Below are 22,157 nucleotides of genomic sequence, written 5' to 3'. Positions count from 1 at the left end.
GATTCTGTCTTTATACACTGCACTCTTTGAAATAAGTAGTTGCAAACCAGGCCAAAGACACCTCAGAAACACCACAAGAATGGAATGGTCTACCGTATCAAAAGGTATGGCCAAGTCAAACATAGCAGCACAACATTGCTTAGAATCAAGGGCAATGGTGACAGGAACTTTAAGGATGCAGTGACACATCCATAATCTGAGCGGAAACCAGATTGCATATCAGAGAGAATACTATAGACCTCAAGAAAGCCAGTTCGTTGATTATTGGACACGTTTTTCCAACACTTGATACAGGGCAAAATAGAAATAGGCCTATAACTTCTTATGGCTGCAGGGGCAGTATTGAGTAGCTTGGATGACAGGTGCCCAGAGTAAACTACCTGCTCCTCAGTCCCAGTTGCTAATATATGCATATTAGTAGTATTGGATAAAAAAACACTGAAGTTTCTAAACTGTTTGAATGATGTCTGAGTATAACATAATTCATATGGCAGGCAAAAACCTAAGAAGAAATCCAAACAGGAAGTGGAAAATCTGAGGTTGGTCGATTTTCAACCCAGCCCCTATTGAATACACAGTGGGATATTGGACCGAATGAGAAGGGAATGAGTAAGGTCTGCCATGAGCTGAGCATGCTCTGACCACACACGTTCACACGAGGGAGCTCTGTTCCATCGCCCTTCTGAAGACAATGGAATTCTCTGGTTGGAACATTGACATTTTATGTTAAAAACATCCTAAAGATTGATTCCATACAGCTTTTGACATGTTTCTACGGACAGGAACGGAACTTTGACATTGTCTGCAACTAGGGAACGCGCTTCATGACTTTGGATTTTCTTAACCAAACGTGCTAACAAAAGTAGCTCTTTGATTTAGTTCAATAATGTCCATTTATGTCCAAACATTTAATGTGGAACTGGGATTCCTGGGAGTGCATTCTGATGAAGATCAAAGGGAATATTTATAATGCCATTTATGAATAATGTTGACTACCCAATAAGGCGGATATCTTTTTGGCTGCTTTGTCTGAAAGCTGTACTCAGATTTTTCCATAAAGTTATTTTTTTTTATTTTTTTTAATCTGACACAGCGGTTGCATTAAGGAGAAGTGTATCTATATTTCCATGTCTAACAATTTTATTTTCTTCGACATTTATAATGAGTATTTCTGTAAAATGACGTGGCTCTCTGCAATATCAACGGATGATTTTGGAACCAGTGAACGTAACGCCCAATGTATACCAATTTTTTTTATATAAATGTGCACTTCATCGAACAAAACATACATGTATTGTGTAACATGAAGTCCTAGGAGTGTCATCTGATGAAGATAAAGTTTAGTGATTAATTTTTATCTCCATTTGTGCTTTTTGTGACTCCTCTTTGGCTGGAAAAATGACTGAATTTATCTGTGACTTGGTGGTGACTTAATCGTTTGTGGTGCTTACGCTGTAAAGCCTATTTGAAATCGGACACTGGTGGGATTAACAAAAAGATAACCTTTCAAATGGTATAAGATACTTGTATGTTTGAGGAATTTTAATTATGAGATTTGTTCGAATTTGGCACTTTCACTGGCTGTTGTCATTCTCCCTCATTTTTCAGAATAAAAGCCTGAAACAATGTCTAAAGATTGTTCACAACTAGTGGAAGCCGTAGGGAACGAAATCTGGGTCCTATCCCTTTAAGTGGTGGACAGGATTTCATTGAAAAAGCCATTTCAAAGTAATGGCACTTCCTGGATGGATTTTCTTCAGGGTTTTGCCAGCCATACGAGTTCTGTTATACACAGACATTTTAACAGTTTTAGAAAACGTCAGTGTTTTCTATCCAAATCTAATTATATGCATATTCTAGCTTCTGGGCCTGAGTTGCAGGTAGTTTACTCTGAACACCTTATTCATCCAAGCTACTCAATACTGCCCCCAGAGGTAGATAACCCATTGTTCCTAGGCCATCATTGAAAATAAGAATTTGTTCTTAACTGACTTGCCTAGTTAAGGTAAAATAAAAACAAATTCCAAAGAAAAAATGGGTTTTTAGAAATATCAGCAAATGTTTAAAAAAATGTTAAACTGAATATTACATTTACATACATATTCAGACCCTTTACTCAGTACTTGTTGAAGCACTGTTGGCAGCAATTACAGCCTTGAGTCTTCTTGGATAAGACGCTACAAGCTTGGCACACCTGTATTTGGAGAGTTTCTCCCATTCCCCTTTGCAGATCCTCTCAAGCACTGTCAGTTTGGATGGGGAGCGTTGCTGCACAGCTATTTTCAGGTCTCTCAGAGATGTTCAATCTCTGTTCAAGTCTGGGCTCTGGCTGGGCCACTCAAGGACATTGAGAATTGTCCCGAAGCCACTCCTGCGATGTCTTGGCTGTGTGCTTAGTGTCATTGTTCTGTTGGAAGGTGTCCCTTTGCCCCCAGTCTGTGGTCCTGAGTAGGTTTTCATCAATGATCTCTGTACTATGCGCCGGTTATCTTTGCCTCGATCCTGACTAGTCACCCAGTACCTGCCACTGAAAAATATCCCCACAGCATGACGCTGCCACCACCATGCTTCACCGTAGGGATGGTGCCAGATTTCCTCCAGATGTGCAGCTTGGCATTTCATCAGACCAGATAATCTTGTTTCTCATGGTCTGAGAGTCCTGTAGGTGCCTTTTGGCAAACTTCCAGCAGGCTGTCATGTGCCTTCAGTATGGCCCCTCTACCATAAAGGCCAGATTGGTGGAGTGTTGCAGAGATTGGAGAACCTTCCAAAAGGACAACCATCTCCAAAGAGGAATTCTTGAGCTCTGTCAGAGTGACCATCAGGTTCTTAGTCACCTCCCTGTCCAAGGCCCTTCTCCTCCGATTGCTCAGTTTGGCCTGGCATCCAGCTTTAGAAAGAGTATTGGTGGTTCCAAACTTCTTCCATTTAAGAATGATGGAGGCCACTATGTTCTTGGGGACCTTCAATGCTGCATACATTTTTTGGTACTGTTCCCCAAATCTGTGCCTCGACACAAATCATGTCTCGGAGCTCTAGGAACAATTCCTTCGTCCCCAGGGCTTGGTTTTTGCTCTGACATACTGTCAACTGTGGGACCTTTGCATATCATGTCCAATCATTTGAACCTACCACAGGTGGACTGTCCTTGATCTTTCTTCAACTTGATTAATCAGTGGAAACAGGATCTAGCTGAAGATAATTGAGTCTCATAGCAAAGGGTCTGAACATTTATATTTAAAAAAACATCTTTACATATTTGCAAAATGTATAAAAACCTGTTTTTTCTTTGTCATTATGGGGTATTGTGTAGAGATTGCTGAGGATTTGTATTTAATCAATTTTAGAAAAAGGCTGTAACTTAAGAAAGTGTGGAAAAAGTCAAGGGGTCTGAATACATTCCAAGGCACAGACATTTCAGGATAAACTGTATCAAATAATTAAACAGCCTTTACAAATTAATGGGAGAGACGTTTAATTTCAGAACTGTTCTCTCAAATCAGAAACTTGGCAGTTAAATGTGGATGTCTGCAGGACGTATAGAAACGCTTCAGAGTGGTGCATGAATGTCTCACTGGCTTGTAAACCTCTCACTGACGTTTGCTCCCCTCCAAGGACCTGCTCATTCCCCTCAAAAGACCCAAGGCTCACATCTGAGTGAGAAAGGCATACATCCTCATAGCAGAGAATATAGCCTTGATATGAAAGGACTAGAACTATAGCATAAATATCATATAGCTGCAAAAAGTTCTTAAACAAGTCTAGTAAACAAGTGCAATTCTCTAACTCTTATAATGTCCAACTTTGTGGAGCATACAAGAATGTCAGTGTACTGGAACTTCGATTTCCAACGTTAGATATTTTAATTTCAAAACAGACAAAAATCACACATGCACTGATCTTATGTCACGAAGTCGTTGAATTCAGACTGTGTGAAAGACAGCCAGGAAAGAGTAGTTGAAATCAGACTGTGTGCAAGACCAGTCTCTCCACCAGCATTGAGCTCAATTTCAGTTTAACCCAGTCCCTTCAGGAAACTCATTTAATATGAATGAGAAGAATTGGAAACTAGATTTGTTGATGCATTTCAGAAATCAAATAGAATGGCTCAGTTCAAAAGGGAATTCACCCAACCCCTAAACCTATATACAGACCAAATGTCACCCAGCACAACTAGAACACGAGAGCAAAACAGAGTAGTAACATAACACAAGTCCTTCGTCGTCCCCCGTTAAGTCAGCCAGGCTAGCATGGCAGCAGGCTGATAGTGAGAGGGGGCAAACATTTGAGGCCAGGGATACAGTATGAACTAAGTACGACATGGTGCAAAGGTGTCTATGCATCAAAGGTGTTTTTGCATCAGTACTCAACGGTAACGATGACACAGCGATAAGGACTTGGTTTTGGCAGGACAGAGACTTGAGAGCTGGAAGGCGGAAGCACTTACCCAGCAGATTGATAATGCCTTCATTGTAGGCCGCAAACAGTCGAATTGAATCTTTAAACAGAAGCATGAAGGACGCGTTGATCACTCCATTGGTGAGCTCGTTGGCGTTGACCTGGAGACGGAGGGGTCCAAAGCAGATGAATTGACAGTCAACCTATCGAGCACTCATTGGTCTGACTCCCAGAGCTCCCAATCCACAGGTAAAGGATCTCGATTACTCAATCGTCCACTATGTTTCTTGCAATACAGGAGCTTAAGAGTTGAGGCCATAGCAATACAACAACGTACAAAACGTCAAGCATTGAAAACTCACATTGAAGTCAAGTAGCGCATCCATCTGGTTTTGGATAATCGGTATGGTCTTTAGTAACTTTTCTGTGTTCATGGTTCTCATAACGCCATCCGCCCTGGGGTAAAGATAATATTCCAATCATTAAGGGCCCAATCCCAATGGCTTTAGACTGTCATGAATGTGTGTAATAAGCTGAAGCACGCAATTTAAAATAATGCACTTAGACGCCAAATCAACCCCGAGCCGCTAAACTATATGCACTTGTGGAAGAATAAGCACTATGGCAAAAAAATATCCAAAACACTTCAGGTCTCGACTGTATAATATTTATACAATATAGATGCTAGCTGAGCCTGACGGTATAAGGAAATGTGAATAGAGAATTAAAGTCCTTACCCTCGTTTAACTTTTGTAAAGTCAAAAGCGACTTGTCGATACGACACAGCCTTCTCATTCAGGTAGCGACTATATCTCCTTATGAACGTTGACATGTCATAGCCTGAAAAAGACAATAAGGGAATTACTCTGAGCATCTTGGTATTCAGTACTAGTCAAACATTTGGACACTTACTCATTCAAGGGTTTTTCATTGTGTACTATGTGCTACGTTGTAGAGTAATAGTGAAGACATCAAAAACTATGAAATAACATATGGAATCATGTAGTAACCAAAATAAGAGTTAAACAAATAACTATATTTTTCAAAGTAGCCACCCTTTCTTTGCCTTGACAGCTTTGCACACGTGACATCAAGGGTGGCAACTAGCCTATACTCTTAACGGTTTATTAAGGAAAATAAGGGATGCACTTGAGCTTGAATAAGCCAAGGCACATACCATTGATTTATGGAAGTTACGACTACTGATTTTTTTCCGTCAATTTATGGCCTACTACCCGTCGGACAAATACACAGGCAAACTTTAGGATACTTCAAGTGTGTGTTCCCGTGTTGCCATGATACAAATGTCACACTATCGTGATACTTGTGAAAGCTTTACATGGAAAAAGAAGACTGAATTGTATGGCCCTTTGAGGAACACCTGTTATGTGAAATAGTATGTGCAATAGCTTGAAAAATAAACAAATGGGACTCATAAGGGTGTCACGTTTATTTTCCAAGCTATTGGACATTGTCAGTTTTCTGATTTATTTTCCGCAACACTGAGAATTGTGCCAAAACTTCAAACAATGTATGAAAATGACCATGAACTATCATAAATACTGTACGTATCGTAAATAAAGTCCCATATTTCTCCTAAAGCAAAGGCCCACCATCTAGTGGATTTCTGTCATGAGCGCTATACTCCAACCTAAATCCAGTCGTCATTTAAACTGGTAGCTCCCCATCCCCCTAATTTATAAGTAACAACTTGACAAAAGGCATTAGGTTATTATTAGGGGCGCTTAATCTGCCTTTACACTCCCCCTTGAAAGTCCCACTGGTCTGGGCTGCCAGGCATCTTGTTAACATTGGAAACAACTTTAAGTAAATACATTTTGCTGGGCCTGATGTGAGCTGAGTGTTGCCATTTCATTGGGAATAGAGCAAAAGGGTAGGACTGTCTAAAATAACAGTTCTCCGCTTCTAACATAGTTTGGCAGGTCTCAATATCGCCTGTTGTGTGTACACACACACAGTAGTTAAAAGTTGCTGCAGGTTTTGAATAGAGCTGACGTTTCCTTATTCTACATGTCAGATAAGCATGCTTGTTCGGGAAAATATATTTATATCTGAATGCCTCAAAAAAAAGGTGCTACAGAACACAGGATTTTTTTTAAATGTTTGCATTGTAACTTTAGAAACCATCCATAATATATTCGCTGCTAACAGTGGAATGATATTGTTTCACAGTATTACTTAACTGCCAGTGTTGTGATTGGCTGTGATTGATTTCTTCCGCTGGAGCGGCATCTGTTGTCAAACTGGGAAAGCTGTTCTGACTTTGTAGCTGTGTTATCTAGTGGAAAGCGCTCTGTCATTCTACACCGTTCCCTAAATGAAGTGTAGGGAATCATTGTACCATCTAAATCCCTGAGAAATACATTTCCATTAACAAATATCATTTTACAGCTGTCTGAAGCTGGTGGACCGAAACTAAAAGTTACTTTCGGTTTTGGTCGACCAGCTTCAAACGGCTGTAAAAAAAAAAATTTTTTATAACACAGCTCTCTTAGTTAAACAGATGCTGCTCCGGTGGGAGAAATCAATAGGTGAATATCACAGCCAATCAAAACACTGGGCAGGTAAGTAATATTGCAAAACAACGGTAGATGTGTTATGGACGAGAGCGTCTGCTAAATGACTGGATAAGAGGACGAGAGCGTCTGCTAAATGACTGGATAAGAGCGTCTGCTAAATGACTTAAATGTATGTAAATGTTATGGACATTTTCTGAAATTACAAGGCAAAAATTCAAATGTGTTGGAGCGTGTCATCTCATCCAGTTTAGACGATACTGAACCACTGATAAAATAGAGTGCTGCAGCAAAGTTTGTGCAGAGCTGACAGTACTCACCTTGCAGGCCACTTTTGTCCAAAAAGTTACTGAGGTTGAAAAGCGTATTCCTTGAAGCCATGTACTGTATAAATCTCTGCAACACAGAAACATGTGTGTGCAAACCTTCATAGATGAATGCAAATGATAGACAAACAGCAATACAAGACAACCACTTTTGAAAATGCATAGCAATGTTACATAAGAGAGCCCCCTCAAAAGAAGTATAATACAAAATGACAATTCTGTGGACTGGATATTGCTGACACTTTTCAAACCACTAGTGTTAAAAGGATTTCAAAAGACCTGAACACCACAGTATTAGTGTCACTTCTGACACTGAATTTATTTTCTTACACGTGAAATCTTTCATGACATCATATTTGAGAAAGGCATCACCAGGAGTAGAGCATGTTACAATGGTATAATTGTCATATGTATGGAGGGATAGGGGTTGAGCTGGAATTCAGAGTGTGTCTGGCATGACATGCCCCTGATCACCAAGGAGTCAGATCCATTATCTACGGCTCTGCTGGAAGTGTTGAGTTGCAGAGCTCTGGAGTGACAAATCCCCAGGTACAGAATTCCCTCACCCAAACCTAACCATTTGTGCCCCTAGACAGGTTTCACTCACCTCATTGCCGTAGACCATGGTGTGGTGGGTGGCGGTGAGAGACTTGAAGACCACCACCCAGCTGGTGCTGGCCGTCCTCTCAAACAACGTGTCTGCCAGCTGGGGGATGTTCACGTTCATCTCATTGGTGCAGTGGATCAGGTCTGGGGGAGAGAGAAGGGGAAACAGTCACTGTAGGGTCTTAATGGAATAGTATTGTGTGTGTGATAGTCAAAGAGTGTGTTTGACTGCATGCGAGTGAGTGTAAGCGAAAGCGTTGGCAAATGTTATTTTGAACAACCAGTTCCACCGAATCAAGCCGTTGTGGTGAGCTAACGACAAACTTCTTGGTACAAGCTCTCGTCAGTTGGACCACCAGGTTTGACAGAGCACTAAGTCCTTATGGTGTTATTTAGCACAGCCCAGGATAGGTTGCACCCAGTGTTTATATTCAGGCTGTTGTCACAAACGTCTGAGGATAGCGCATCCTGGGCATTATTTAGCCTTTGGCAGGGCTCCCATGCCATCTGGCCTGTAGTGAAAGCCGATGCCTTCTGGCACCTTTCCATCAGTGCCATGAGACTGGTCTCTCATGCCTGATCTCATCAGGTCATTCATACACCCTCTAATACAGGCCTTAAACAAACAGAGATTTCTCCCTCACACACAGAAGATGGTCCATCACTGAAAGCTCGAGGAAATCTGCTGCTAGCACTGATAAGATTTCACCAATCATGTACCGTTCTATGACAACACAGTAGCTGGCTGATCAAACATTGAAATACACTGAACAAAAAAATAAAACGCAACACGTGAAGTGTTGGTCCCATGTTTCATGAGCTGAAATAGAAAACTCCAGAAATGTTCCATACGCATGAAAAACTTCTCTCAAATTCTGTGCACAAACCAAGAATCTGATAACACAGGTGCACCTTGTGCCGGGGACAATAAAAGGCCACTAAAATGTGCAGTTGTCACAACACAATGCCACATGTCTTAAGTTGAGGGAGCGTGCAATTGGCATGCTGACTCCAGGAATGTCCACCAGAGCTGTTGCCAGAAGATTGAATGTTAATTTCTCAACCATAAGCCGCCTGAAATGTAATTTTAGAGAATTTGCCAATACGTCCAACCGGCCTCAACTGAGACCACGTGTAACCATGCCAGCCCAGGACCCCCACATCAGGTGTCTTCACCTGGAGTGCTCATCTTAGACCAGCCACCCGGACAGCTGATGAAACTGCGGGTTTGCACAACCAAAGGATTTCTGCACAGAAACAGTCACAGGGAAGCTCATTGTGTGCTCATCGTCCTCACCAGGGTCTGGACCTGACTGCAGTTTGGCGTCGTAAACAACTTCAGTGGGCAAATGCTCACCTTCGATGGCCACTGGCACGCTGGAGAAGTGTGCTCTTCACAGATTAATCCCAGTTTCAACTGTACCAGGCAGATAATCTGATGGCACTATTTGTGACAGTCACTTGAGAAGATTTCAGTTCAGACAGTTGTCAGCCAAGACATAGAATAAAATTCAACCTTCACAGCTTGGGGGTTATTCAATCAAAAGTGGTATACAGGAGTTTGCACATGCATGCTCTCTAGGTGCATTGTAAGTGCAAAAGGCTGATTAAACAAGCACCAACCTATCTTACATGTAAAACCCATTGAGACCCTGTTCTCTGCTTTTCCTTCCCCGTTTCAAGCAACACATGACTTTAGGGGGGTGTTCCTGCAATACAATATTCAAAATGATCCCTTGCCAAATGGTTGCTTGGCAAATAACGTCAAAATATTTTTGAAATTATTTGTTGTACAAAGCAAGTCATTTAACAGATCAAACTAAATATCCATCAACAAAATGTGGAATTTATACACATCAAAAAAAGTATGTTACAGTGAAATGCAGGCTAGTTATTACTAAGTGCTACCATGTTGACCTACAGTTGAAATCGGAAGTTTACTTACACCTTAGCCAAATACATTTAAAAACTGTTTTACATTTCCTGACATTTAATCCTAGTAAAAATGCCCTGTTTTAGGTCAGTTAGGCTCACCACTTTATTTTAAGAATGTGAAAATGTCAGAATAATAGGAGAGAGAATTATTTATTTCAGCTTTTATTTCTTTCATCATATTCCCAGTGGGTCAGAAGTTTACATACATTCAATTAGTATTTGGCAGCATTGCCTTTAAATGGTTTCAGGCAGCATTCCACCAGCTTCCCACAATAAGCAGTTTTGGAGCAGTGGCTTCTCCCTGGATGAGCAGCCTTTCAGGTTGTCAATATAGGTTATTGTTACTGTGGAAAAAGATACATTTATACCGGTTTCCTCCAGCATCTTCACAAGGTCCTTTGCTGTTCTGGGATTGATTTGCACTTTTCGCACCAAAGTACGTTAATCTCTAGGAGACAGAACGATTACCAACAACGAGACTGCCTACAGGGAGGTGGTGAGGGCCCTCGGAGTGTGGGGTCAGGAAAATAACCGCACACTCAACAAAACGGAGATGACCGTGGACTTCAGGAAACAGCAGAGAGAGCCACCCGCCTATCCACACCAATGGGACAGTAGTGGAGAAGGTTCATCGGCGTACACATTACGGACAAACTGAAAATGGTCCACCCACACAGCGTGGTGAAGGCGGCGCAATAGTGCCTTTTCAACCTCAGGAGGCTGAAGATATTTGTTCTTGTCATCTAAAACCCACAAACTTCTACAGATGCACAACCGAGAGTCAGGCTGTGTCGCCGCCTGGTACGGCAACTGCTCCGCCCACAACCGTAAGGCTCTCCATAGGGTAGTGACAGCGGCACAACACATCACCGGGGGCAAACTACCTGCCTTCCAGGACACCTACACCGCCCGACGTCACAGGAAGGCCATAATCGTCAAGGATAACAACCACCCGAGCCACTGCCTGTTCGTCCCACTATAATCCAGAAGGTGAGTCTGTACAGGTGCATCGAAGCTGGGACCGAGAGACTGGCAAACAGCTTCCATCTCAAGACCAGACTTAAGCAGCCATCACTAACATTGAGTGGCTTCTGCCAACAGACTCAAATCTCTAGCCACTTTTATTATATCCAATTTTTCATTATTAATGTATATCACGAGTCACTTTAAACAATGCCACTTTATAAAATGTTTACATACCCTACATAATTCATCTCATATGTATATACTGTAGTCTATACGATCTACTGCATCTTGCCTATGCCGCACGGCCATGGCTCGTCCATATATTTATATGTACATATTCAACCCTTTACATTTGTGTGTATAAGGTAGTTGCGAAATTGTTAGATATTACTGCAGTCGGAACTAGAAGCAAAAGCATTTCGCTACACTCGCAATAACATCTGCTAACCCTGTGTATGTGACCAATTCAATTTGATTTGACTGGCACACCCCTAAGTCTAGGAGAGAGGAAACTGACCATCTATTCACAGGAAGTATTAAAAGCCATAAAAATCAGTTTAAGGGCAGAACTCAGAAGATGCTAGTCAACCTGAGCATAGCACCTTGTGGTAGACAAAATACAGATGTTAATTGAGTCGTGCATAGCTGCACACCATAAATCTTGCATTCGCTCTGTTAACATCTGGAGACACTACCGTCAGAAAGTTGGCTTCGGCCGCAGCAGAGGACAAAAACTAGAGCCTACTAAAATGGCTGGGATTACTCTTGGAACTACTAGCAAACATATACTTTATCACCATTCTAGTTAATGTAGCGTTTCGGAAACCCTTTGATTCTGACTCCCAACATCTACCAAGCTATTGGTTCTAGTAAAAAAATAGTTTAAAATTAGACCAAACTATTGTTAAATAAGCTTGCCAGAGTCCGATTTAATCAGGCTGAATTGGGCAAAATGCCTGACACATTGGTTCAAAAAGAGAGCCAGGCGTAGCAAAGTCCAGCAACCTAAATTGCAGTTTCACTCCATAAAGCAAACCAAGACCATGTTCTCTCATCTGACCCATGTATTCCAGGCAGTCGGTCTGATTCTTTGAAACTTCCAAAAAGTGTCACGCTTGAATTCAGAGATTTTGTACATGTTCAGTAAGCACTGCAATCATGTACATAACGATCATAAATCTCACAACAGATATAGGGTCTCATGAGACCAGCCTCTCTAACCAAAATAACACGGTTGGTGACTTGTCCGTTACCCAACCAAGTTTAAACCACCGGTCTCTTTGTAAAACACCACCAGCCTGAAAATCCTAGAAGGCCTACAGACTTTAGTCTAGTGCTAAATTGTCACAATGAAAGAGTACAGATTAGACAAATCAGTCTTGGTGACTACCTATGGACCTGGGGCAGACCAGACAAAAACAATGGCAGCAAGTGTCATATCAACAGTGTGCAAATTGAGCTCTCCACATCAGAACTGATTTTGGAAAGGATGTCACAGCTGAAACCGCAAAGGTCTCGAATCCAAAGCATGAAAACGTTAGGGAGTGCAAAGAACAAGCTGGTGGGAATCAGACAAGGCTCTATTCTGAATAGTTTGTGGTTTGGGAGGGTTGTGTGGAAAGTTTAAAAATGAAAAGCATGACAAAAGGATTCCAGTAATGGCAAACCATGATATTTTGGGTAGAGAGAGTGCATTGCCAATGTCTGCAAAAGAGCCTGCATCAGCAGCTGTAGCCACATGTCAAGTCACAATTAAAATATGAAATAAAGTGTAAGTGATTACTAAACCATCCTAGAAAATAAAAGCTAGGTCACTTTCATAAGCTACTGCATATCATTTATTTGCAATCAATTTATAAATAATTGTAATACATGCATTAATACATGCAATTCATGAGTCCAGATTTAGTGTGATGACATTAAGTGCTATGGAATGCTTATGCAGTGGATGACCTGGACCTCCCCCGTTGAAAGTATCTCATCCCCGCACCATTTTCTCAGTCCTCGGTCATTGAGTCTACACATTTATTCCAATTGCAAGGGTCAAGGGCTTGTACATAGGGGAAACGTACTGTAGATAAGAGTATTTAATAGCCATGACATGTTAGTGTTGACATAGTCAGGGCAGCTGACGTGAATTAAAAGCATTAAAATTAATTAAACAGTTCATTAAAAAGTAGAAGCCCCCCCCCCCATGCGGAACTCTGGACAAGTTAGCAATGATTGGAATGCAATGGCCGAGGCATTTCCCTCACATTCCCTTGAGTTCCTTAATTAACACACAAGATTAAGGGCCAAATATGCAAGGAACGGACTGATGGCGTCGGCAAGCAGTTCCAATAAGCTCAGCAGAACACAAGGTTTACAGGGGGGAGATTATAATGAAGTCCTTTTTTACACTTATTGGAAAAAAAGTGGTTAGCATTAGGAGGGAGGACACCATAGTGAAGCTATAGGCCTACAAGGGTTCAACATCTAAATAAAGAGTAATTTGTGAATTACAAAAACTAAGCTCGAGTTTGAAGAAAATGTCCCCAGAAGTGGATTTATTTTGTTTGGGAAGGTAGACGAGTTCATTTAGAAAGTTGAGTTGAATCGTTTTGTGGAAGATATTTTCAAAATGACAAAAACTGTGCATACTTGAAATGCCATAAGCCAAAGAATAATTTGTCAAATCGTCACAGCGCTCTATTCAAAATGGTATGTGGGGAGTAAGGCTGGGGCGATATGGGCAAAATATCATTTTTCAAATTTGACGCTATGACAGTATTTTATGGTTTTGATTTGAACTTTTGGAATCATGGAAATAGAATATAAATAGTGGGCACATGGAATACAGTGTTTGACATGACAACGGATGAAAATGCCATGGAAGAGTTATTGCTCTGACTCAGTCCTTTTAATAGCTAGTTAGCGAACACGATTTGGCTTAACTTGCTAAGACAAACTAGCCGTTTGCAGATGTAAGAAACAAACTAATATTGCAACGACGAGTGTGGCTTGAATTGAGTACCCTGCATGTGAATTTTAATGAAAGTTTGAGTTTTAACGAGTACAATTAGTTGGTGCTCTGGAATTTCCACTCATTTGGTTCCTGTACAGGAATCAACTCCTGAAGAAGTTTTAACTTGCTAAGAAAAGACAAACTACCCGTTTGCAGATGTAAGAAACAAACTAATAATGCAACTACAAAACACTTGTGGATTTATATTAAGATCAAATTGGAAACAATGTTGCGTTGACCATGCAGACTGAACGAAAGTGTCTCATGGTCAAGCAACAACAAATGCGCTCCTTGAGTGACAGGGTGGGACTAGGTCTGTGTGGAAAGCGGCTTGGAGACAGAGAGGGCGGAGAGGGATGACTCAAGTAGCGAAGTAAACTATACAAATGGATGTTACACACGGCGTATCACATTTAACAAACCAAACATTCAAATACTGTAATAGAAGGTCAAGGAAAATCCCAAGCCGGTCCGTGCATAAGTGCCAGTATATAGTAAAATACGGTATACTGCCCATCCCTAGTTGGTTGACAGTGGACAGACGATACGCATTCATAAATGACAGGAAGCCGATCAAAAGGGTATTACCTCTTTTCCTACCCTCCCAAAAGGGTATTACCTCTTTTCCTACCCTCCCAAACAATCTCCTCCCTGACATACTTGGAATACACACATACATATAAATCGACATCCTGCCCAGCTGTTGACAGTCAGGAAGTGAGTTTATTTCCCTGCGGTGTAGTGGAGGGTGAACACAACCAATGTGTACGTACCTTTATTTTACCCATCCATGGTGAATATATGCATTGAAAATGTTGGCCGTTACTTCACTCACTGCAAACGGCGATCAGTGTTAACCCACAAAAAGGTTTTATTTGCACTTCCCTAAACATTGATGTAGCATTCAGCTTTGAATTAAGGCTCTACCTCCTCCAGTAAGTATTTATCAAGCAGAACAGTAGCAGTTAACACTAGGGTCAATTCCCAGAGGACCCCCCCTTCCAGAATTTTCAATTCAGTTTCTGAAATTGTAGAGGGATATGTTCCAGGAGAGTACAATTAGGTTAGTTCACTACGTGATCTTGCAGTGGACAGATGCAAGACGATTACAGTGCATTGAAATTCTCAGCTAGAGTAGTCAGTGACTCTTTCAAGGGCTGCGTTTGCATCAGTGGAATTTGTAACCAGTTTCCTTTTTTCCTCTATATTAGGGACCAGCTCCACACAGCATATGGATGATATGATACAATCATTTTATACTGATAGAGTTGACCATGCTAAAAGTATTCAGTGATCACAACACAGGTATAGTAAGACCAGAGTGGGTCAATCTTTAAAAATCTTGCAAAAGACCCTGAACTGAAGGCAAACTGCCCACTTCATTGTAGACAAATTGCTATTGAGGTTAATCTATGAGATTGGCCAATAGAGAGAAAAAAAAAATCTTGTAATATGGAGGTTAAAGAATGAGTATTTGATGGTAGTGCCTGGTTTGCAGCTTTGAATCATGACACTGAATCGTAAAGGCTTTTCAGAATTACAGTGGGCTCCATTCAGTGGGGCAGGCGGTGTCAGCACTCTTTTTGCGGGGCTGTCATTCGATGCCACTGCAGTCACATGCTCTGAGTGGCCTGCGTTCTGCAGGGGGGGGGGGCAAGGTTGAACCTGTGGCAGAGCCTCATGCTGCATGTGCTAGCGTGTCCTCTAGCCTGACCCAACTGACAACTACCTCAGTGGTTACTGTACAGGACAGTAGGCATTAAGCAATAATTCAAGCTGTAGGCAACCTAGTAGGTTCTAAAACCCCACTAACACACTGTGCAATACATAGGTTAAGAAGAAGAAAAACAGTTGGTGGCTCACATTCAGTGCTTCAGAGGACAATTCATACACCCAATGAAGGCTTCCTATCTATAACACAAGCAAAATAAATGGCGTCCTCACGGCAGTCTTAAAAAAAATATATATTAAAAAAATAAAAAGTTGTGCTCTGGGCCTTGACTAGTCCTGTATTAGCGGACCAATATAGCAGTCTGTAGTGGCTTCCCACCCAAACATCTTCCCGCAGCAATGCTTCATGGCACCTTCACACGGTTACGAGCAAAGCTAAACGTGGGCCCAATTCAACCAATCCCATCAGTACCAATCCTCCTTGTCCACATTTTGAATCCATGTAGGCTTACTCAACATGCAATGTCAACTCAAACGCATAGAATTCTAAACGTGCTTCCTTGCTCAGCAGGGAGAATATTATGGTCACCAGTTTGACGGCATATGATTGTATCCATTTCAAATACAGACCACAAACAAGAAAGGTCTATGGGGCACTGAAGTGCGAGGGTTCCACTCTACACACTGCTGAGGTTTGAAACCTACATGGATCATGCCCCTTACCCTCAGCTGATTCTAGGGAGCATCATGTTGCAGGATTGACTCACAAGTCAAACTCCCAGAATAAGTTTGGATCCTATAGAAAACGCTTGCTCAGTAATCAGTATTACTACATGCACAGAGAGGAGAGATGTCCTCACAACTTAACATTGTTCTAAAATTACCTTTTACATTTCTGGTTAATTATCTAACTGAAATAGACTCCTGCTCAGGGCTTAAAGTAGGAGGTGGTTGAGTGTTCAATGACATAACACCTTGTCTCATGCAGCTAACCTCTATTGTGATGCAAAACAGGTCCAGGAAACAATACAAGTGTTTTGTACAACAGATATTGTAGGCTTACATTATAATCAAAGTAACAAGATCAGGTACACTCAAGCTTCCTAGTTTCAGTCTCACCTACACACCCAGTAATCGGACAAGCTGTTTTAGTAAAGTAGCTACAATACAACATGGATACCTGGTATTTTCATATGAGAAAAATGGAAAGGAAGGTCAGTGTTGAGGTTTCCTTCACAAAAGGTGTGTTGACCCTAGATCTGTGTCCAGATCATTTGGACCACTGAGGTACTGTCAGGTGATTGCTACCACACCACCCACCCAGCTACTGTCGCTGAGGGACTATCGTATCTACTCCCTCCTGTGTGATTACTTTGGTTTAGGGCATGTATTGAGAGTTGTATGCCTGAGCTCAAATAAGAAATTAAGACTTCAAAGTAAATTCCTTCTGGAAATAAACAAGGTGTAACTCTCATCCATCATGTTTGCCCAATTGTAAAGACCTTTGCACAAACAAATACACAAAGGATGCAATCAAAAAAGGGAACAATTCCAAATGGAAGTCCAGGCATGCTGACTCACTGAAGGAAGGTGACGTTATAGTCAAGTACAAAGGTCCTCATCACAGACTTTAAAAAAAAATGACTTTATTGTTCACCAAATGTAGCCATCATATCAAGTGGCTGGTGATGTGGGAAGTTGGGAACCATACTTCAATACCTCATTATGATCACACATCCTGTTTTGGGAAGCAAAACAAGTTTAGTGACACAAAATGTTCCATTTACAGTGGTTGAAAAGTCCCTAAAGCATCAAATAGACTACACTCGCGATTGACCCTTGCACTTTGGGATGGGCAGAAATAGGTTAGCGTAAAAGCAATTTAACCATAAAATCACTGACATGCAATAAAATGGCAGTCTTTTCCCCTCTCTGTAAATAGATGGGTGCAGTATTGAGTTGGGTAAGTTGCACCGATAACAACTGGATACTAAAGTGATAGCTCTATATTTCTAAAATTGCAAGAGCAGTCATCTTGGAGCAAATTTTGCACATGCTCTTAACCAAAGCAGACAACAAGAGCAGGCTCATAACGTGGAAAAGACTACAGTTTGACCTTTGCACCATTTTTTCCCCCTCTCTGGTAACTGTTAAGTCTCAAAGTTGTTTGGTGGAGTTTATTTAACAGGCCGTGTTAAAGAATGCGGACACTAGCCGGAAACCCAACCCAAATCAAAGGAGCTAAGAGAAAGGGGCCATATCTTGCGTACAAATCAGACCGGAGGGGAGCTAGACACCACTGCTATTTCGGTCTGAGGAAACGCCAACTCCAAGTGCTGTCGGCCCTCCTGAAGTACCTCCAACCTTTGTGACATTCCTGCTCCGCTCCTGCCACCCCCAGACTACAAAAGGAGCCTTGAGGGCCTCCCCAGCAGCCTCCTTATCAAGAAGCCAATCAAGAAGCCTTCTCGGGACAGGAGTCAGTGAGGTATGATGGCCTCTACACTCTTTTAGCTTCGAGTTTCAGACATGCCCTTCAAAAACCCCCGTCAAACACCACACATGACATTTCTTATTACAGAGCCAATGCTAAAAATAGTGCCCAGCAGGAAATTGGTTTCCGTCTCTAGTCACCGAAACGTATGCAAATAAGCAGCATGGTCTGAACAGATATTGATGTGGCGAAGCCTGCAGTCAATCTGCTTCAGCACTGATGCTAGGGTGCTGAGAATGACCCAGAATTAAAACCCATTAAAACGGGAGTAACCCGACACGGCAAGGGCAAACACCAGGAAGAAACGGAATAGACTAGATGAAAAACCAACCTAGACTGAGTCTGAACAAATTTTACCACCACCATAAACCAGGATACAGTCGAAATGGGTAATGCGAATGCCAACTTAAAACCTGTTCAGCCATTGAGAAGGCTTGCTATTGTAATTGCAAATAGTCACTGTAACGGAAAACTGTTCTGCTGCTGACTAAAATCGGTTGGCCATAAACACTTGATACCTCCAGTTTTTCATGAACAAGACTTGATGCACTCTTTTGTAGGTGTTATTTTTGTGCGTCAACATGCAATCACAACGTCAGTTTGTTGGAAAGGAGAAGACTTAACCACTGCATTGAGACCTGCTTGTGCCTTTGTTCCTCTTTCACTAGCCACACTCCTTGCAACATTACAAGTGGTTGTGTTCTGATGAACTAGTTCTCCTTGGAAAACACTTATCACATAGATCTGCAACATATAACAGCAGCCCACCAACTTCCCAGGTATCCCCGAAAAAAGAAGACAGACCAGAACCTAGGTATGTCTGCAAAGCACATGCGACGGTGGTACGTTGAGGACCCCTATTGTTTTAACACCGTAAACGGTGTGGACAGGATGAGGACCTTCAAGATGAAGTTGACTTGATTTTTCAATGGCGAAGGTACATGGAGATATCGGGATTCAGATATGACGTGATTGTGGTTTGTGCCAAAACAGAGTTTTGGCGCTAAGGCGTGCGACATGGTTCAATGCATCATATCAGCACAGTCTACTTTCAGTTTTTCAAATTGCCAGCATGTTATGGCTGAAATTGGGATCATGTATACTGTGCTATTAGCAACTTTAAAAAATGTATTTAAAAAAAAAAATGTGTAGAGTAAGAGAGCCATGAACAATACAGCGAACTTAGTAAACGAGGCAATTCTGGTAAGTGCATGGAGGACTCCATATTTATGCACCACCGCCACTGTGAATTAGGGCAATCCCGGGTTATAAGACTCTACGCTTTTGAATCCTGGTCTGGAGGTGGGTCTGACCCTGGTTTTTATCTCGAATCAAATACTTTTTCATTTGTCACATGCTCCGAATACAACAGATGAGACCTTACCGTGAAATTCTTAGAAGCCCTTAACCAACAACACAGTTCAAGAAATTGTATTAACTCTATGAAATAAACAAAAGTTTGTTTTTCCATTTTTTTTTATCTAATAAAAAAGTAACAAATGTACACAACAATAATGAGGCTATGTACAGGGGCTACCGCTACCAAGTCAATGTGAGGGGATACAGGTTAGTCGAGGTCATTTGTAAAAAAGTGACTATGCATAAATAAACAGCGAGTATCAGCAATGTAAAAATCAGGTGAGGTGGTGGTGGGTCAATGTAAACAATCCGGAAGGCCATTTGATTAGTTGTTCAGCAGTCTAACTGGGTCTGCTTTGGTGTATTTGGTGAGCCATGGATTTATGGGGCAGCAGGTAGGGTTGCCAGTTCAAATCCTAGGTCTGACAGGAGAAATCTGACCGGAAGTGAGCTGGCAACTGGAGGGTTGCTGGTATCAAATCCGAGATGCTATTCTGAGGGCAAAAGGTGGAGCAACTCAATATTAGGTAGGTGCTCCTGTTTTGTACACTCAGTGTACAACAGTACATTCGGAATGTATTCAGACTTGTATTACATTTCTAAAACCCTGTTTTTGCTTTGTCATTATGGGAAATTGTGTGTAGATTGATGAGGGAACATGTTTATATAATCCATTTTAGAACAAGGATGTAATGTAATAATTTGGAAAATGTCAAGGGGTCTGAATACTTAGCAAATGCACTGTATAAGCGTGTCTTGGAGGGGTTTGCATAAAGCGAAGTCAAATTTTGGTTGGATTCAGAAGGAAGAACCGGAAAAACCTGAGTAGGTAGCCTGTTGTATTAGGGAATTTAATTTATTAGGGAATTTAAATAGAGCAAAAACATCACTGCAGTACTCTGCGCACACTCATGACATGCTTCAATAGAAAATATTTATAATGAGAAATCACTTCCATACCTTTATGTAGATCGTTCTCCGACATACATTGCTCATCAAATATACCAACACAAGGTTGGATTGATAACTAATTTCAGTAATTGCTTCCCAGGTTACTTTCCTGATTCAGTGTTTATTTTATTGTGTATTATGTGCATGCAAGTTGATTTCACAATGCTCATGAACCATATAACATGGGTGTGGTATAAGGTGTGGCGCACTGTGGTCTGGTCACAAAGATCCCATGGTACTTATCACAAGAGTAGGAGGTGTGAACCTGTGTCCCCTCTTTACTCCCAACATCATGGCCGCCAAGGCTAATGGTCCCCTCCTCCCTAATAGGCAAACATCACTCCTCACTGTGATAGCTGGGTCTTATCCATAGGCCCAAAAAGGGTAAAAACTGACTCAACTATGGTCAAATGTCAGGAAGTGCATAGGGTATTATTTTACATGCCGAGTCAGACCATCTTGCGGGAAATGACACTAAAAGTTACGTTTCTGTCGAGGTTCCCCATTGAACGATTAAAGAACAGAGTCAGCCAAAAATACTGGGAGGAGAAACCCTCTGATAACGTCTAGGTTCGCAGAGCATACGATCATATAGGCACACTCAGTGGACAGTAAATTGCCTGTAAACAAGTAAAATCGCTATTGGAAGGAGATAGAAGCCACCATAAACAAATTAGAGCAGTTCAGATTCATATTATTAAATAATTGCATTATATATAATTAAAATTAGAACCATCATTCTTGGTGGAAGTCAAACCATTTCTTGATAAGTTTAAAACGTTACAATAAATAGTACCCTAAAGGCTATGACGTGATTGTAATCCAGTTAATCTCATTGTTTACATGGCAAGCACGTGCCAAGGCTAATTTCAATTGAAAATTGACAGCATGACATCTGACTCGAATTTAGGGTAATTGTAGAACATTTCTAGATAATCTCGCATCGTTTCATAGGTAGGCGAACTCAGACAAGAACTACTTGATTATAGCCTACGGGTCAGTTTATGTTCGTAGGCCTCAGCCAGAGTCCAAACAATTTCTAACGAATACATACGCTTGATCAAACGCAACATTGTGGCAACTCGCCGACATATTGATACTTACAATCTAAATGTTTCTTTTTCGGCCCCATAATTTCATGCGTAGTCGCCTTGCACACAGTTTTTGCCACCGCAGATCCGGTAACACTGTGTTGAGCTGCGGTTATCCTGTCTGTAATGCTTTGCCCAGACATCTTCGCACTTCTGTATTAAGATATAGAACAAATGTTTCAAATCCTCTGTGGAATCGCTATTGTCCTCTGTAGCTTCCACAGTTCTGCCACATGACACAAAATAAAGACGAGAAAAATGAGACGGCAGGAACGTTACTATTGTAGCTAAATCCCAGGGTGATATGAAACCCACATCCACGATAAGTGAGCGTAAAATTGAAGTTTGGTTGTATATTATATTGGATACAAACTTAAGAGTTTTTATCTCTTGCCAATTCCGAATGAGCTCTCTCCCCTAACAAAGTCTTTCTCTCGCACTAACTGACTCCCCCTCTCTCTTTCTCTCGCACTAACTGACTCCCCCTCTCCCTTTCTCTCGCACTAACTGACTCCCCCTCTCTCGTTCTCTCGCACTAACTGACTCCCCCTCTCTCTTTAGTTCCCACTGAATAAGTCTGTGCTCTTTTCTACTTCACCTCCCCCTGCTGGCTCCAATGGACTCCAGGCTTGCAGGAAAATGGCGGGTCTGAATCCTCCAGGGACTGGCTATAGCCTATCAGAAAGGAAGAGGTGAAGCAGTAGGGTCAACTCCACCCAGAATCTGTCCAGCCACATTGAGGGCGCGTTCCTGTGCCCAGGTTTTTTTAGCCATATTCTAATCATTCTCATGTGCCATCATTTTTCTATGGTGAAACTT

General features: G+C 41.5%; 1 protein-coding gene across 21 annotated transcripts in view; it reads right to left on the bottom strand.

Moving 5' to 3' along the window:
• Nucleotides 1-21,879, bottom strand: part of LOC135548845 (phosphatidylinositol-binding clathrin assembly protein-like) — a 46,157-nt gene extending 24,278 nt beyond the window's left edge. For 6 of the 21 annotated variants that reach the window (XM_064978846.1, XM_064978844.1, XM_064978843.1 and 3 more), the window contains exons 1-6: nt 21,352-21,877; nt 7,869-8,011; nt 7,256-7,331; nt 5,136-5,238; nt 4,761-4,854; nt 4,448-4,559 (exon numbers count right to left, since the gene is read on the bottom strand). In XM_064978846.1, the coding sequence (XP_064834918.1) occupies nt 4,448-4,559; nt 4,761-4,854; nt 5,136-5,238; nt 7,256-7,331; nt 7,869-8,011; nt 21,352-21,481 (658 nt within the window). In that variant the 5' untranslated portion in view covers nt 21,482-21,877. Of the gene's footprint in view, nt 1-4,447; nt 4,560-4,760; nt 4,855-5,135; nt 5,239-7,255; nt 7,332-7,868; nt 8,012-21,351 lie in introns of all 21 variants that reach the window. The other 15 variants (XM_064978845.1, XM_064978839.1, XM_064978840.1 and 12 more) reach the window with 8 other exon arrangements.
• Nucleotides 21,880-22,157: the final 278 nt, after the last annotated feature.

This window comes from Oncorhynchus masou, chromosome 11, assembly GCF_036934945.1.
Source record: "Oncorhynchus masou masou isolate Uvic2021 chromosome 11, UVic_Omas_1.1, whole genome shotgun sequence".
Lineage (NCBI taxonomy): Eukaryota > Metazoa > Chordata > Actinopteri > Salmoniformes > Salmonidae > Oncorhynchus > Oncorhynchus masou.
This window is presented reverse-complemented; position numbering and strand designations above follow the sequence as displayed.